At 42.0% G+C, this 17,884-nt stretch overlaps 1 protein-coding gene across 1 annotated transcript in view; it reads right to left on the reverse strand.

The window, feature by feature from the left end:
* Positions 1-17,536, reverse strand: part of nudt4a (nudix (nucleoside diphosphate linked moiety X)-type motif 4a) — a 29,846-nt gene extending 12,310 nt beyond the window's left edge. Inside the window, exons 1-2 of the mRNA XM_021601223.3 lie at positions 16,867-17,536; positions 791-901 (exon numbers count right to left, since the gene is read on the reverse strand). Coding sequence (XP_021456898.2) covers positions 791-901; positions 16,867-17,013 — 258 coding nt within the window. The 5' untranslated portion in view covers positions 17,014-17,536. The remainder of the gene's footprint in view (positions 1-790; positions 902-16,866) is intronic.
* Positions 17,537-17,884: the final 348 nt, after the last annotated feature.

Below are 17,884 nucleotides of genomic sequence, written 5' to 3' on the forward strand. Positions count from 1 at the left end.
TTGGGGGTAGAAGATGTTAAGAAGCCTTTTGGACCTAGACTTGGCGCTCCGGTACAGCTTGCCGTGCGGTAGCAGAGAGAACAGTCTATAACTAGGGTGGCTGGAGTCTTTGAAAATGTTTAGGGCCTTCCTCTGACACCGCCTGGTATAGAGGTCCTGGATGGCAGGAAGCTTGGCCCCAGTGATGTACTGGGCCGTACGCACTACCCTCTGTAGTGCCTTGAGGTGTTTAGCCACCAAGAGGGAACACATGATAAAACTGAATTATGTTGCAATAATCATAAGATTTAAAAAAAAATCTGACACTCAAGCGCAAATTAAACCTCCATTAAACTCCCATTATGTCTTTCTTTGGAGTGGATGTGTTGAACTTGACAGAAGAGTGGATGGGCAATTTGAGTTATTAGCTCCCAACAGCCTGTGTTGGTGTGCAACTCATTTAACTCTATTCAGGGTCATGTCTCTCTCAGGACGAGAAGGACGTGGGTAACTGGACACTGTCTCTAAATGTCACCGCTCCATTCCTCACAGCTGTCAACACGACACCCTGGGGCAGAGCATGGCAGAACACACATGGACTCCGTGAACAAGTCCTGTCATTCTTTTCACTTAACCACTAAACCATTAGCTCAACTGGCTGTCTGTGCAGTGTATAACATGCTCAATCTAGAACGTTTAGAACCAAGGTCTCCCCTACAAGGGCTATTCATTTATCTAGGAACCTGTTCCTCTAACTTGGTGCATTACAGATAGAAATGTTATTATCCTAATCATCTATGGGTGGGCTCACCTCTTCATACACCTCTCTGACTGCTGCTCCACACGGCTCCTCCTCAGGCTCCATCCCTCCTCCTGGGACAATCCACTGGTCTGGGTGCCGACTGCTGCTCACCAGCAACACCTGCAAAGGCCAAAGGGTAAAGTAAGCCAATGATACTCAAATAGTAGGCCACATCTGTCCCACAAGCCTCTAGTTTCTGGCCAGTGGAGTTACCTAACTACACTATCTCACAGTCCAAACAAGATGCATGAATTGAGGGATAAACTGGATGTGTTGGAGTCTAAACATATTCCCCCTTACTAGCAATGACTTTGCTGATAGCTCCTTTGAGAAAACATGTACTTACTATAACTGATGTGTGGTTGTCCCACCTAGCTATCTTAAGATGAATGCACTGACTGTAAATCAAATCAAATGTATTGGTCACATACACGTGTTTATCGGATGTTATTGCGGGTGTAGCGAAATGCCTGTGCTTCTAGCTCCGACAGTGCAGTAATATCTAACAAGTAATATCTAACAGTTTCACAACATATACCCAAAATACACATAAATCTAAGTAAGGAATGGATTAAGAATATATACACCACCGTTCAAAAGTTTGGGGTCACTTAGAAATGTCCTTGTTTTTGATAGAAACAATTTTTGTCCATTAAAATATCAAATTGATCATAAATTCAGTGTAGACATTGTTAATGTTGGAAATGACTATTGTAGCTGGAAAAGTCTGATTTTTAATGGAATATCTATAGTTGAAGACGGAAGTTTACATACACCTTTAAAATAGTTTAAAATACATTTAAACTCAGTTTTCCCTGAATTCCCTGTCTTAGATCAGTTAGGATCACCACTTTATTTTAAGAATGTGAAATGTCAGAATAATAGTTGAGAGAATTATTTATTTCAGCTATTATTTCTTTCATCACATTCCCAGTGGGTCAGAAGTTAACATACACTCAATTAGTATTTGGTAGCATTGCCTTTAAATTGTTTAACTTGGGTCAAACGTTTCGGGTAGCCTTCCACAAGCTTCCCACAATAAGTTGGGTGAATTTCGGTCCAATCCTCCTGACAGAGCTGGTGTAACTGAGTCAGGTTTGTAGGCCTCCTTGCTCGCACACGCTTTTTCAGTTCTGCCCACAATTGTTCTATGGGATTGAGGTCAGGGCTTTGCGATGGCCATTCCAATAACTTGACTTTGTTGTCCTTAAGCCATTTTGCCACAACTTTGGAAGTGTGCTTGGGGTCATTGTCCATTTGGAAGACCCATTTGCGACCAAGCTTTAACTTCCTGACTGATGTCTTGAGATGCTGCTTCAATATATCCACATCATTTTCATCACATCGACTGTGTGAAGTGCACCAGTCCCTCCTGCAGCAAAGCACCCCCACAACATGATGATTGATTGCACCAGATATTATTTAGGGGATTCATAGCAAAGGGGGTGACTACATATGCATGCACCACTTTTCAGTGTTTTTATTTTTATTGTATTTTTTTTAAACATTTTAAACAAGTATTTTTTTTCATCTCACTTCACCAATTTGGACTATTTTGTATATGTCCATTACATGAAATCTGAATAAAAAATGATTTAAATTACAGGTTGTAATGCAACAAAATAGGAAAAACGCCAAGGAGGATGAATACTTTTGCAAGGCACTGTATATTAACCAACACACTGATCAGCAGTACAGCCTTCATCTGGGTATCTGACCATTGAAAAATACAGTATGTCGTATAGTATATCTGACACCAGCAGAAGTACCTTCCAGGGTGAGGGGGGTCCGTGATGGGCAAAGCTGCCAGCAGAAGAACCCCCCAGCTCAGCTCTGTGCCAATCACATGCCCACCCATGCCCAGGTCTATAAACATGCCATTTAATAACAGGTGGCTGAGAGTCAGATGGCAGAAGGGTACAGGTAAGGGGATCTACCCACAGTGTCTGGATCCCACATTAATATATTTCTGGTCAAACAGATGGAAATGGGTCTTAGAAAACATCTACCAGAAAGTCTTAAAAGGAATTAGAAATACACTGACTATACAAAACATTAAGGACATCTGCTCTTTCCATGACAGACTGACCAGGTGACTGCAGGTGAAAGCTATGATCCTTTACGGATGTCACTTGTTAAATCCACTTCAATCAGTGTAGGGGAGGAGACAGGTTAAAGGATTTTTAAGCCTTGAGACAATTGAAATGGGATTGTGTATGAGTACCATTCAGAGGGTGAATGGGCGAGACAAAAGATTTGAACAGGGTATGGTAGTAGGTGCCAGGCGCACCGGTTTGTGTCAAGAACTGCAACGCTGCTGGGTTTTTCAAGCTCAACAATTTCCCATGTGTATCAAGAATGGTCCACCACCCAAAGGACATCCAGCCAACTTGACACAACTTTGGGAAGCATTGGAGTCAACATGGGCCAGCATCCCTGTGGAACACTTTCGAGTCCATTCTAAGACGAATTGAGGCTGTTCTGAGGGCAAAAGGCAGTGTGGCAACTCAATATTAGGAAGGTGTTCCTAATGCTTGGAATACTCAGTCTACATGAAAACAGAATAATGTTGAAGACCCCTGCCAACTAACATCAGCCCTTATATTTAGTTCTGGTGAAATTGTTCTGCCTTCTGTAAGTTTAAGAAACATTGCCTTGAAATTCCATTCACAAAAACCTGCATATTGTTTTGATATTTTCTAATCACTCAGCCTCATGAGAGAGGATAATGAAAGTTCACGGAAGTAACAAGTAAAAGGTAGGCCTATCAACTAGTTTGTTTCAGTTCAGTAAAGAAAAGTAGAGTATAGTTAAGTACAGTGCAATAGAGTTCAGTACACAGTAAAGCCCACTAGAGTTGAGCACCCTCAAAACAACACAAAAAAACAAAGGAGATTTTAACAAAATTCTGTTACTGAACATAGCATCTGCACAGTTCTTCCAATAAAAGTGTTTTGGTAAAAATGTTAAATTGTTAAAAGTAGGCCTTGTACATAGTTGGATGATTTGTTAAACTTTAATATCAATGGTTTTTGTCTCAGCGCAATTCCGTTACTGTAGAATTGCCCTTATATAGAATAACCCGCAGTCTCAGAATTTCTAGGTGTTATCGGGCGACCAAAATAGACCCAGTGAACATTGGAAAGATTAAACTGTGAATTGGCTAACTTTAAGATTACAACCCAAAGGAGCACAAGTGACTGTGACTGTTTATAGGCTGTGATTATTGAAGTAAATACTTATCATGCAACAGGGTGTGTAACACTACCTTTGAGAATTGGCGCAGAAAGAGGAGTCTCACCCACAGTAACTATGTTTAAATACACAGCCCAATATGTTTGGAGAAACAATGGCAGCAGCACTCCTACACCCAACTCCAAAGCATACACTCTGTCAAGAATTCACATGAACGCAACGCAGAACACACACTCTCTCTCTCTGCTGCACTCACAACCAAACAGGTTTTTGCAAAAGCACTGGATCAGCAGTTGCCTTTCTGCATGAAAACCACAACAGTTTAGCAGAGCAACTGAATAACTCTGACCAGTGACCAGTCCTGATCCAACATACCAGTGTGAGGGCCTTGTCAAGACGTTTCAGTGGTAAGAAAAACATAAACAAGCTCACATTACTGCATCTACTTATGAGCCTGGCATCCACTGATTTTGCTATGCTTCATGCTGTTCCACTTGAACAGAAACAATGGTGAGTGAAGCGTTCGGTCTGGCTTAACCAAGCTACCTACTAATGGTACACCAGCTCAACTTGGCAGAGTGATTCAATTGAATTCATTGCATAGATTTTCATCATAGCCTTTGTTAATGCAAAAAATTGTGGCTGGGACTGTTTTTTCTCCTGATAATCAAATGCAATGCACCGTTATTTAACACCAAACTGTGTCTGTGTCTGTTTTTTGAAGAAGTGAAAAATCCATTCTATGGGGGAAGCTACAAATCTAATGTACCCATCTCTGAATGAAAATGACTCCTCAGATGCATGTATGACCGATATTTCTTACAGAATGGAGATCTATGCCACTGACGGGGGATTTCCTGTGTTCACACCTCTTCATTGTATTACTGTGAGTAATATACGCACTCTGTAACCCTGCCAACTTGCAAACACGTCTCAGCTAAGGTTAAGTTCAGTTAAGTTCGGGGAAGGAATCTGAGGATCCTGTTGTCTGGATCCAACAACAACTCTAACTTCCTCCTCTTGTCTAGAGCCTGTTCCCAGAAATGTTCCTGTCCACCTGGTCTGCTGGGGCGTATTCATGAGGGCACAACGTAGCAAAACCTTTTGTAGCGAAGACAAAAATGAGCATTTCTCATTGGACAATGAATATGACCTCTGGCCTCATCTCTGGAGAGTTTACTGACATCTTGGGGAAGGGAATGTAAAGCAGGCATGCAGCCTGGCTGGATAGCCTACCACAGAGTGTGAGAAACACAAATCAAAGACAATATAACCTACTAGAGACGAATACCATAGCTTACTAGAGAAAGAATAGGTGAGAGAGTGAGTCTATGTGTAATAGAGAGAGAGAGAGCCTAGGTGATAGAGTGGAGAGGTGGGAAAGTGAATCTGGGGGTCATTCCATGTCATTTCAGCAAGCCATGAAATCCGTCATCTCAGATTGTTCTGAAAGTTAAAAACAGATAAGGTAAGCATTCCAGAAACATTATTTTGTGAAAATATAATTTGATCTCTGATAATTTCAGCTAATTGATTGCATCCAAATTGGCCATTTAATTTATTGGATTCATATAATATTCTTTAATGATAGTACCTAACATCCGATTTGGACAAAACACTTTTTTCTAACAATGAGTAAGACAGGACATAGGGTGTGGGTGGTAATACATCCTCGTCCTTACCCTGTAAAGAGAAATGTATCATTGAAGTTGTTGGGTTTATGTCCATCCTACATCCTGGTATTACCAGGTTCTGAACACTATATGGTGCTGTTCTTGCTATTAGGTGATTGTTTTTGAAGAATCATGACAGCAATCCATGCTTTAATTTGCAGGTGAAGACCGTCATTAAGAGGGCACGACAACACCTTTTCCCCCTCAGGAGACTGAAAAGATTTGGCATGGGTCCCCAGACCTTCAGAAAGTTCTACAGCTGCACCATCGAGAGCATCCTGACAGGTTGCATCACCGCCTGGTATGGAAACTGATCGGCATCTCACCGTATTTTCTTAACTCTTTCTTGAACTGCACTGTTGGTTAAGGGCTTGTAAGTAAGTATTTCACAGTAGGGTCTACATTTGTTTGATTTGATGCACACTTTTGATTTGATGCACACTTATTCACACAATACACACTCATCCTTATAATCACAAACACACACATACACACACACATTATAGAGACATTGAACCACTGGACACCTCCCGTTTCACACTGTGCATTTAAATACCGTATTCCCGACATCGCTCATTCTATAATTTCTACCACTGTACATTGTATTTTAGGTACACTGTTTATACCCACCGCCTATTTATTTAAATAATGGGTTCTTGATATACAGTGCCTTCAGAAAGTATTTACAACCCTTGACTTTTTCCACATTAGTGTCGCCATACCACAATACCAGATTTTCAAAAAAAGAAACAGCACCACAAAACTTTATGCAAAATTGTGGGTGCTACAGCTTGCAAAATAAACAATTATGACTCTAGGTGAAAACATAATGCTTTTTGTTTAGAACATAAGGACTGTTTTCCTCAAGAAATTCAAATCGGCTTCCTAGCCATGGTACTTCAGAGTGTCGCGATACTCATGACAACCCTACATTAAACAGGATGAAGAAACAATACTCCGAGCCACAGCGCCATACTACTTGTCAAACATACAGAACTGATACTACAGTGCCTTTGGAAAGTATTCAGTCCCCTTGACTTTTTCACATTTTGTTACGTTAGACTTATTTTAAAGTTGCTTAAATTAAATAAAATAAAAACTCAGCAATCTACACACAATAACCCTGATTTTTTGCAAATGTATATAAGAAACTAAAACAGAAATACCTTATTTACATAAGTATTTGGACCCTTTGCCATGAGACTCAAAATTGAACTCAGGTGCATCCTGTTTCCATTGATCATCCTCGAGATGTTTCTACAACTTGATTGGAGTCCACCTGTGGTAAATTCAATTGATTGGACATGATTTGGAAAGACACACACCTGTCTATATCAAGGTCCCACGGTTGACAGTATATATCAGAGCAAAAACCAAGCCATGAGGTCGAAGGAATTTTCCGTAGAGCTCAGAGACAGGATTGTGTCGAGGCACAGATCTGGGAAAGAGTACCAAAAAATTCTGCAGGATTTAAGGTCCCCAAGAACACAGCGGCCTCCATCATTCTTAAATGGAACAGTTCGGAACCACCAAGACTCTTCCTAGAGCTGGCCGCCCGGCCAAACGAAGCAATCAGGGAGGTGACCAAGAACCCGATGGTCACTCTGAAACAGCTCTAGAGTTCCACTGTGGACATGGGAGAACCTTCCAGAAGGACAACCATCTCTACAGCACTCCACCAATCATGCCTTTATGGTAGAGTGGCCATATGGTAGCCACTCCTCAGTAAAAGGCACATGACAGCCCGCTTGTAGATTGCCAAAAGTCACCTAAAGGACTCTAACCATGAACAACAAGATTCTTTGGTCTGATGAAATCAACATTGAACTCTTTGGCCTGAATGCCAAGTGTCACGTCTGGAGGAAACCAGGCACCATCCCTACGGTGAAGAATGGTGTTGGCAGCATCATGCTGCTGGGATGTTTTTCAGCGTCAGGGACTGGGAGACTAGTCAGGATCGAGGCAAAGATGAATGGAGCAAAGTGCAGAGAGATCCTTGATGAAAACCTACTCCAGAGCACTCAGGACCTCCGACTGGGGCGAAGGTTCAACCTTCCAAAAGAACAACGACCCTAAGCACACAGCCAAGACATGGCAGGAGTGGCTTCGGGACAAATCTCTGAATGTCCTTGAGTGGCCCAGCCAGAGCCCGATCAAACATCTCTGGAGAGACCTGAAAATAGCTGTGCAGCGTCGCTCCTCATCCAACCTGACAGAGCTTGAGAGGATCTGTAGAGAAGAAGTGTAGAAACTCCCCAAATACAGGTTTGCCAAGCTTGTAGCGTCATACAAGAAGACTCAAGGCAGTAATCGCTGACAAAGTTGCTTCAGCAAAGTACTGAGTAAATGGTCTGAATACTTATGTAAATGTAATATTTCAGTTTTTTTATTTTTTATAAATGAGCAAAAAAATATAACCTGTTTCTGCTTTGTCATTATGGGGTATTGTGTGAAGATTGAGGGGGAAAAAACAATTTAATCAATTTTAGAAGGCTGTAACGTAACAAAATGTTGAAAAGGTCAAGGGGTCTGAATACTTTCCAAATGCACTTGTTGTTGGTTGTGGGGTGTGTGTGTGTGTGTGGGGGGGGGGACCATTTCTTAGAATTCTTCATGTATAACTCGTTGGTTGGGTCCAAATGGGCTGTTAAGTACAATATTTATTAAATATTATATGAATCCTCTAAATAGAAAATGGGCAATTTGGGTGATCAATAAGCTTAATTTCTCAGATATCAAATTCTATTTGCAGGAATGCTAATCTTAACTGTTTTATCAACAGAAACGACTTAAGAACAATCTGAGATGGTGGGGGTCAATCCTCATTCTTATGATTTTTGAGATAGGGGACAGCTATTGCCCCTGCCCAGCGTTTCTATAAATTACACCTGATAGGGTGTTTAGCACATTGTGTAACACTCACCCCTCGCCCCCCTGGCTCTCACAATCACATGCAGGCCTGAGAGATGGAGTCTTGTCACCAGGCAGAGCAGTCATTATCCAAGATGCCCCCTCTCTTACCACTTCAGTCCCATGTTAAGTCCTAAACAGTGTGTGTGTGTACTGCACACAGGAGACTTTTGACTTTGTGGTGCCTCAGCATAGTTAGTAATCACATGAATACATGTGGTGACCAGTAACGTTGTGTGGGCAAAATCACTGAAGCTAAGCCAAGCCAGTAAAATAGCCATATTACAACCTGTTGCGTCATTTGCTCTGTATCCCATTTGTTCATAAACCACTGTGATATACAATAAGGCAGTGACAACAAAAAGACAACAGTCACACAGTAGCTGAATAAATTCAACTACACATTCGTTTCATCACAAAGTCGGAGCAACATCTGTCCGGTGAAGTCCACAAAGCAAATATTGCATGTAAAAAATAGTTACAGTATATCACCTGCAGCATGGTCAAGCAAGTTAATGTTTTGACAGTTTACTAAACAACTACTGATTTAGAACGATGGCATTACCCCAAGTCAGCACAAAGACAACAGGAGCACAGCCGCCGCTATTCCAGCACCATTTCAACTTAAACATTTAAACATCATCAAATCAACAAGGCTATAAATGCTTAGTTTAATATACTGAAAACCAACTTAAAGATACCAAAAACGATTTAGTCCAATCAATGTTGCTAAATATCATGTCCCTTGGCACCCATGAATACACGCCACTGGTGGTGACTGTTGTGTATTGGGGTTGCGCCGCATAGCATCATGGGTGTTGTATATTGTAGACAGAACTCGTTCTATCTAGATCAGTGGTCACCAAACTTTTCTGAGTCAAGATCACTTTCTGAGTCAAAATGCAAGAAATGCCGAGATCTGCCACTCTGATTTTTTTTTTAACATGACTTAAAAAACATAAGCTTATTCAACATTAACTTATTAAAAACAGTACTGTAGCAATGGAGGTTTGTGCAGTAGGCTATAGGCCCGATACATTAACACCACATATTGCATTTGCTTGAATTGTTTTTCGGACCATTTTTTAAAATATTATTCAGCTGCATTGCTGGTTGTATCTGGAGTGGTAGGAAGAATGAGCATTTTATGGCTTATAAAAGGTGTTGACAGTGCTGAGTAAAAACATGAACTCACTCATGAAAACAGCAGCTCTTTGCTGTATTTGTTGACAGTCTTTCTAGTCATGGCTTTAAATCTTTTGAAATCTCAACTTTGCTTTAGCTTTTTTTCACGCCTGCTACGTTACTGCAGATACGGTATTCTGAGCCATCCGATTGGCCAGCGCTGGGCCTATAGTGCACTTTACTTGCTCTCCGGGCCCCCGGAAAGGAAGAGTTTGTACCTTCAGACACATGAAATGGTTCAAAATGGGAACACTTCGCCTACCTGGCACGCAGGGCAACTGAAATCAGGGTACCTACCTCCAACAGCATGAGACTAATAAATAAAAATAGGAACGCAAGGCTTTATCGTTGTTTTTTTTACAGAAATGTTTGGCAATCGACAAGGAATGCGATCGACCAGTGGGTGACTACTCTTCTAGATAAATGGTTGGACTAATTCCTGTCCGCCTTATGTATCATCATTAGTGAATTGTTATATAGACGTGGTCATGAAGTCCACGTGACCTAACAAAAGATGGGCGATGAATAAGTCTGAATCTACAGTGACTATTTTGTTCTTAAAAATGCGTCATTATGAAAATGGTCACCTAAAGTCGTCAGGGCGTTGTGTCATGGTTCCCTGGAGGTTTTGTCTAGTTCCCTGCTGGTCCCGAGAACCTAGGGCACTAGCACCCTAGGTTCATTACACATCATCCCTTGTTACTGTTGCCAACCCCATCAAGGCTCTGATTCTTGAACCCCTGATCCAGTCATAGCACTTTGTCTTTTGGCAATGCTAGGGACACACACAAAAACAGTGCTTTTTGACACACTTTGACATACATGACTACATTGTGTATGTTTATTCATACAGTAGTTATTATTTACCATGTCCTCACCTAGGATTTCAACTCACAACTTCTTAGATCACGGCATTACGATCTGCCTGCTACGCCACCATGTCTGTATCAATGGCCTGTTCCTACACTTCGCACTTCAAAGTAAATCTCAGCTCTGTTAAAATTGAATTATATCAGTGACTCAGGAGTAACATTAAAACAGAAAATGCCCCAATAACATTAGACAAATATACAGAAAACAAACTCAAATTGCTGAAATAAGTAAATGAAATCAGTGAGAGAATAGTCATATTAACTGATAGCTAAAATAGCAGTGCAGATGGCACTCTTTTGCTAAGAGCAGAGGTGTATTGTAGGTTATGAATGTGTAGGTGACTTCTGAAGTTCTACAGACTTAGTGGCATAGCAGAAAGATTAGAATACCAAGTCCAGAGGTTGTGAGTTCAAATCCCAGGTGGGGACATATTGAAAACTCAGTACTAAGTGATCATGTCAAATGTAATCATATTGTCACTGATTAAAGATTGTTACACTAATTTAGCTGAACATCAAACAGCTTACCATACAACCCTCATACCATTTCATTACTTTACTTATAATGGTTTGGGACACCTGGGACCATCACGTCACAAAAACCTCCAGGGGACCATGATATAATGTCCCAAAAACATTCAGGGGACCATAAACAGCGTCTCAAGAACGTCCTTGAGGACGTCCCCGGGATAAACAGGGAACTACTCAAAACCTCCAGGTGACTATGATACAACGTCCCAAGAACGTTCAGTGGGAAAGTAAAGGGAACTAAACAAAGGTTCCCCAGAGAATGTTCCCTTGGGACCATCATGCAACATTCTTTGAACGTTTTCAGAATGTCAGTGGGATAATGTCACACCAAAACCCTCAAGGGAGAAAATGGGAACGTTGCCGAATGTCCTCAAGATGTCCCCTGTTTGCTGGGTAGGCTAATGTTAGCACAATGTATTGCTAAAAGAGGCAAGTGTGCATAGTTGAGCTAGCTAAGAGAACATGAGTTAGCATCATAATGGATGGTAGAAAAGGATTCAAGACAGACATCGGAGCGGGAAAACAACTTGAGAATATTGCCATGGTTGAAGACAATATTAAAGTGAGCGACAATCAGGACTCTATTGACAAACGGAAAATGTCTGGAATTGTTATAAACAAACAGTTTGGTGAAAGTATTGAGAAGTCGAGATCATATACACAGTGGTTTGAATATTTAGTTATTGCAAATGACATTGATGAGGATAAAAAAATGTGTGTTATGGACCAAAGTAGGCTTGGGCAATATACCATTTATACGGGGTTATTTCAAAAATTGACGGTATGATTTTCAATACCCAGCTGGGGCTGCAGGGTTGCGTGCTACGCCACTGCGTATAACTGGAAACTAAGTATAACTAGTAATGCCGTAAAGAGGTCTTCGAACTCGACCAAAACAATGGAATTGTCTTGAAAAGGCGTGGGGGGGAAAGGGCCGTGAGGGAAAGATCCCGGGTCTCCTCATTGCCCCGCAGCAAAATTAGTCTACATTCAGGCTATTGTTTGTATGTGTATTTCATACTATTTTGAGGTAAAAATCAGAGTATAATGATTGTATGGATGTCAACCCCAACTCACGTTCATGTCATCGTTAACAATCAACTGCATTACAGCTACAAATGACTGACTACCATCAACGACTTCTCTATGCCTGCTATGTTAACCAGCTTGTACGAACTTGAGTTAGCATTTAGCAGTCACTTCTTCTAAACTTGAAAAGGGACGACTTAAGTGAGCACATTGTGGGCCTGTTACAATACATAAATCATGACTGATTTGACAAATATCGCCTTTGTTAGACCAGATTTGTTGAATGTGCGCCAATCTAGACAATGGAATGTCTGCGTTTCATTGACTCCTTTACTGCATGGACCCAGTCGGTATTAGATAGAATGTCGCGGCCCCACCCACCTGTTGGGAAAACAACATGTGGTTACCTACAGTGTAGGTTACCCCACAAAAACGTGGCTTTTTTAAACGCAATTTTATTTTTGTCTGCAAAACTACATTGAAGCAAAGTACAACATGTCTAAAGATTACTTTTCAACATTGCTTGCTTCCCGAGTGTTCTCACTACTTTTTATTGTAGGGCTTCCCTCATGCCTCTTTTCATGCTAGCTACCAGCCACCCGGACACATTGAATGCTGTTGAGCAAGAGAACACACAGGCGAGTGATAGACAAGGAAGTCAAACTGAATATAGCTGCTGCTAGCTCCTAAGCAACTTTGCAGTATTTAGTTTTGTTGTGTGCTATTTCTTACATTATTAGCCCAGAATGTTTTTGTGTTATTACATACAGTTGGAAAGATCTTTTGGATATCAGAGCAGTGGTAACTCACCAACATTACAACCAGAAATACAACTTTCCGGAATTGGATCCTTTGTTGCTCCAAGATGCCGCTGGTGGAGAAGTGCTATTCGTAGTGAACTTCTAATCCAACTCAGGAGGCGTGCACCCCATCCACTGCTTCCGAGTATATTACCTGCTAATGTTCAGTCCGTGGACAATAAAGTAGCTCATGACGAGGATCTCCTTCCACAGAGACATCAGGGACTGTAACACCATGTTTCACACAATCATGGCTCTCTCCGGATTTTCTGTCCCCGTCCACACAACCAGCTGGGTACTCTGTGCATTCCAGGATAAAGAACTCTCCAAGAAGAAGAAAGGCAGAGGTGTATGTTTCATGATTAACTACTCATGGTGTGATTGTGATAACTTACAGGAACTCAAGTCATTTTGTTCACCCGACCTAGAACACCTCACAATCAAATGCTGACCGTATTACCCCCCCAAGACAATTATCTTCGGTTACACTCACAGCTGTGTATATCCCCCCTCAAGCCGATACAACGACGGCCCATAAGGAACTACACTGGACATTGTGCAAACTGGAAACCACATATCCCGAGGTTGCATTTATTGTAGCTAGGGATTTTAACAAAGCAAATTTGAGGAAAACTCTATCGAAGTTCTATCAACATTGCTTGTTGTACTCGCACTTCAAAAACTCTCAACTCTTGTTACTCTCCCTCCGGGATGGCTACAAGGCCCTCCCCTGCCCTCCCTTTGGCCAATCAGAACACGACTCCATTCTGCTCCGCCCTTCCTATAGGCAGAAACTCAAATAGGAAGTACCCATGCTAAGGTCTATTCAATGCTGGTCTGACCAATCGGAATCCATGCTTCAAGATTATTTTTATATAATATGTTCCAGGTTGCCTGGGAGAATAACAATGACATATAGACGGAGACTCAGTTCATCAGGAAGTGTATAGGGGGTGTTGTTCGCACTGTGATTATTAAAACCTACCCAGACCAAAAACCATGGATAGATGGCAGCATTCGTGCAAAACCATGGCAAGGTAACTGGGAATATGGTTGAATACAAACAGTGTAGTTATTCCCTCCGTTATGCAATCAAACAGGCAAAACGTCAGTATAGAGACAAAGTGGAGTCGCAATTAAACAGCTCACACACGAGACATATGTGGCAAGGTCTACAGACAATCAAGGATTACAAAGGGAACATCGACATCTTTCTCCTGGACAAGTTAAACACCTACTTCGCCGAATTTGAGGATAACAACGGCCCGCTCTCAAGAACTGTGGTATCTCGTTCTCTGTTGCCGACGTTAGTAAGACATTTACGCGTGTTAACCCTTGCAAGGCTGCTGGCCCAGACAGCAGCCCTAGCTGCGTCCTCAGAGCATGCGCAGACCAACTGTTTACGGACACTCCAGCCCAGTCTGCTGTCCCCACTTGCTTCAAGATGTTCACCATTGTTCCTGTACCCACGAAAGCAAAGGTAACTGACCTAAATTCTGTCATCTAGAAGAGGCTAGTTAAGGATCATATCACCTCCAACTTACCTGACACCCTAGACCCAATTCAATTTGCATACCGCCCCAATAGATCCAGAGATGATGCAATCGCCATCGCACTGCACATTGCCCTATCCCATCTGGACAAGAGGAATACCTATGTAAGAATGCTGTTCATTGACTATAGCTCAGCCTTCAACACCATAGTACCCTCCAAGCTCATCATTAAGCTCAGGGCCCTGGGTCTGAACCCCGCCCTGTGTAACTGGGTCCTGGACTTCCTGAATAGCTGCAGCCAGGTGGTGAAGGTAGGAAACAACACATCCTCTACGCTGATCCTCAACACAGGGGCCCCACAAGGGTGCCTGCTCAGCCCCCACATGTACTCCCTGTTCACCCATGACTGCGTGGCCATGCACGCCTCCAACTCAATCATCAAGTTTGCAGACGACACAAAAGTAGTAGGCCTGAATGCCAACAATGACGAGACAGCCTACAGGAAGGAGGTGAGGGCCCTGGTGGAGCGGTGCCAGGAATATAAACTCTCCCTCAACGTCAACAAAACAAAGGAGCAGATTGTGGATTTCAGGAGACAGCAGAGGGATCTCGCCACTATCCACATCGATGGGACAGCAGTGGAGAAGGTGAAAAACGTCAAGTTCCTCGACGTACACATCACTGACAATCTGAAATTGTCTACCCACACAGACAGTGTGGTGAAGGCGGAGCAACAGCGCCTCTTCAACCTCAGGAGGCTGAAGAAATTTGGCTTGGCCTCGAAGACCCTCAAACTTTTACAGATGCACCACTGAGAGCATCTGTCGGGCTGTATCATCACCTGGTGCGGTAACTCCATTGCCCGTAACCGCAGGGCTTTACAGAGGGTGGTGCGGTCTGCGCAACGCATCCCCGGGGGCACACCTACAGCACCCGATGTCACAGGCCAAAAAGATCATCGAGGACAGCCTGTTCACTCCGCTATCATCCAGAAGGCGAAGTCAGTACAGGTGCATCAAAGCAGGGGCCGAGAGACAGAACAACAGCTTCTATCTCAAGGCCATCAGACTGTTAAATAGCCATCACTAGCCAGCTCCCACCCGGTTACTCAACTCTTAGATGCTGCTGCCCTATATACATAGAAATGGAACACTAGTCACGTTGATAATGTTAAACACCGTTTTACTCATGTCATATTATATACTGTATTCTATTCTACTGTATTTTAGTCAATGCCACTCGGATATTGCTCGTACTAATATTTATATATTTCTTAATTCCTTTATTTAACTTTTCGATGTGTGTATTGTTGTGAAAGTAAATACTACTGCACTGTTGGAGCTAGGAACACAATAATTTCGCTACACATGCAATAACATCTGCTAAATATGCGTATGTGACCAATAAAATGTTATGTGATTTTGATAGCTAGGTTTACATCCAATTTGTGACAGATTTTCATGCGAATATTCTAAAATCTGCATAAAGCAATATACACATTTTCCCACCAGAGATGTTTCCATCAAACTGACCTTTTGCTGATACAAGGCTGCGCATGACAACATAGTGCACATAAAAATAACTTTTGCAGTTAAATGTCCAATTACCGATGACATAATACAGGTTAAATGGGTTTCAATTGCATTTTCAAATCTGATGTTTTTTTCACGAGCCAGGTAATTCATCTGCATGAAATGGATGGAAACGTGATTATAGGTCCAAAAAGGTGGTAAACTATATGTCCAAATACAGTAGCCTAATTCTCACTCTGCATCCAATTGGGGTAGTTGTTTTTGTATATTTGTTTATTAAAACTATGGCCCGAGAAAACACGGCTTATCCATGTCAATGAAACTTTGATGTTGAAAAAACTATAAAAACGTAAGCGGCATCAAAACATGCATTATTCCTCTCTCTGTATCACTGGAAATTACATGACTGCGATGACATACGGACCAGTGTTGTTATGGCCACTTTCTGGCTGAGTCAGAGAGAGACTGCCAGGATGTACATGAGCTCTCATAAGCATATCATTTTATAGGTCAGATGTTTGTGCATTTATAGCTGATTCCCATGAATCAATAACTGCCTTTCTTCCTCCCTGCATTTCTTACTTTCTCTCTCTTGCGCGCACACACACACACTGTTTATCAACAGACCTAACACACCCACCCACCCTGTAAAGTTCCCTCCCATGACATCCCATGATTAATGCCACGTACGAATTTGTCAGAGGTAGACAAAATATATTTACATGGAAAGTTAACTGAAGGTTTTCGTTATCTGAAAGATAATAAAGAACGTGGTAAAATAGGCAAATATGTTGTGATGCGTCAGTCATGTGAATATCTATACAATGTTAATGGTCGGAAAACTAAACACCTAGACCATCCATACCTCGTCCTCTTTTTCATTTTTGAAACATAAACATGCCGCTCTTCTCTTGAAACCTTCGCCATCATAAATCCTCGTCTGGTTGGGTTTAAACTTCATCATATATTCACAACCTTCGTGCTCCAAGGATATCCGAAAGGTGGAGTGCATAAGGATCCAACCAGATCAAGTCAAGTGCCTACTTGGTCAAGAGAGGAGCAAGAAACTACGCACTGAATCTCAAAATAAACCTTCAGGCAATCAAACTTCAACGTCGTTCATCTATTCATTCACAGCAATTAAGCACCCCATATCCCCGGTGTGTTGATGATTCTGCATAACATCCTGTCTAGTTGCCGCTGTCAAACTGCATGTTCCCTACGCCAACTAGCACCATCTGTGGTCCGTGAGCACCGCATCTTGCTGACCTCACTACAACGCAGCGACCACATATCAGCGCCAGCCCCTGCGACGTTACATGCCACGATTAGACGTTCAATAACTTGCCGTTTCCCAAACTGAAACATACATGAAACGCCCTCGGTTGTCATAATCCTAGCCTACTCAATCTAATTTCAAGTTGTTTACGGTGCTACTCTTACCTGCAAGTATACTATTTAAAACTTTACATTCTGGCATAAGTGAAAGCCAAGTCCCCATTTCGAGGTCCATAAGAAAAGATCACCGTTTATTTGAGCTAAAAATGCAAGCAAGTAGGCTACTGCACCCAATGCAGTGTTCGACACCAATACATTTACCTTGTAGCCAGCTCAGTCAAACCTGAACCATTGTACCTAAAATTACATCGATCTTCACCTTACTATGCTGTCCTATAATGGTGAATCAAGAAACTGAAGCACCTGGCCATCATGTGTTTTGGATGACGGAATATGTGAGCGAATTCATCTCTTTGTATCACCAGGTGGTGCCTGACTTTCACGCCATCAATTGAAGGATAGACTAAAAATCTAGGATCAGAGTGAAGATTAAGACTGTCTGGAAATAAGCAAGTGTTACTATTTTTTCTCTGCTCATCTGAGGG

The sequence above is a fragment of the Oncorhynchus mykiss genome, chromosome 1 (genome assembly GCF_057628025.1).
Source record: "Oncorhynchus mykiss isolate SJ-2025 chromosome 1, ASM5762802v1, whole genome shotgun sequence".
In the NCBI taxonomy this organism is placed as follows: Eukaryota; Metazoa; Chordata; class Actinopteri; order Salmoniformes; family Salmonidae; genus Oncorhynchus; species Oncorhynchus mykiss.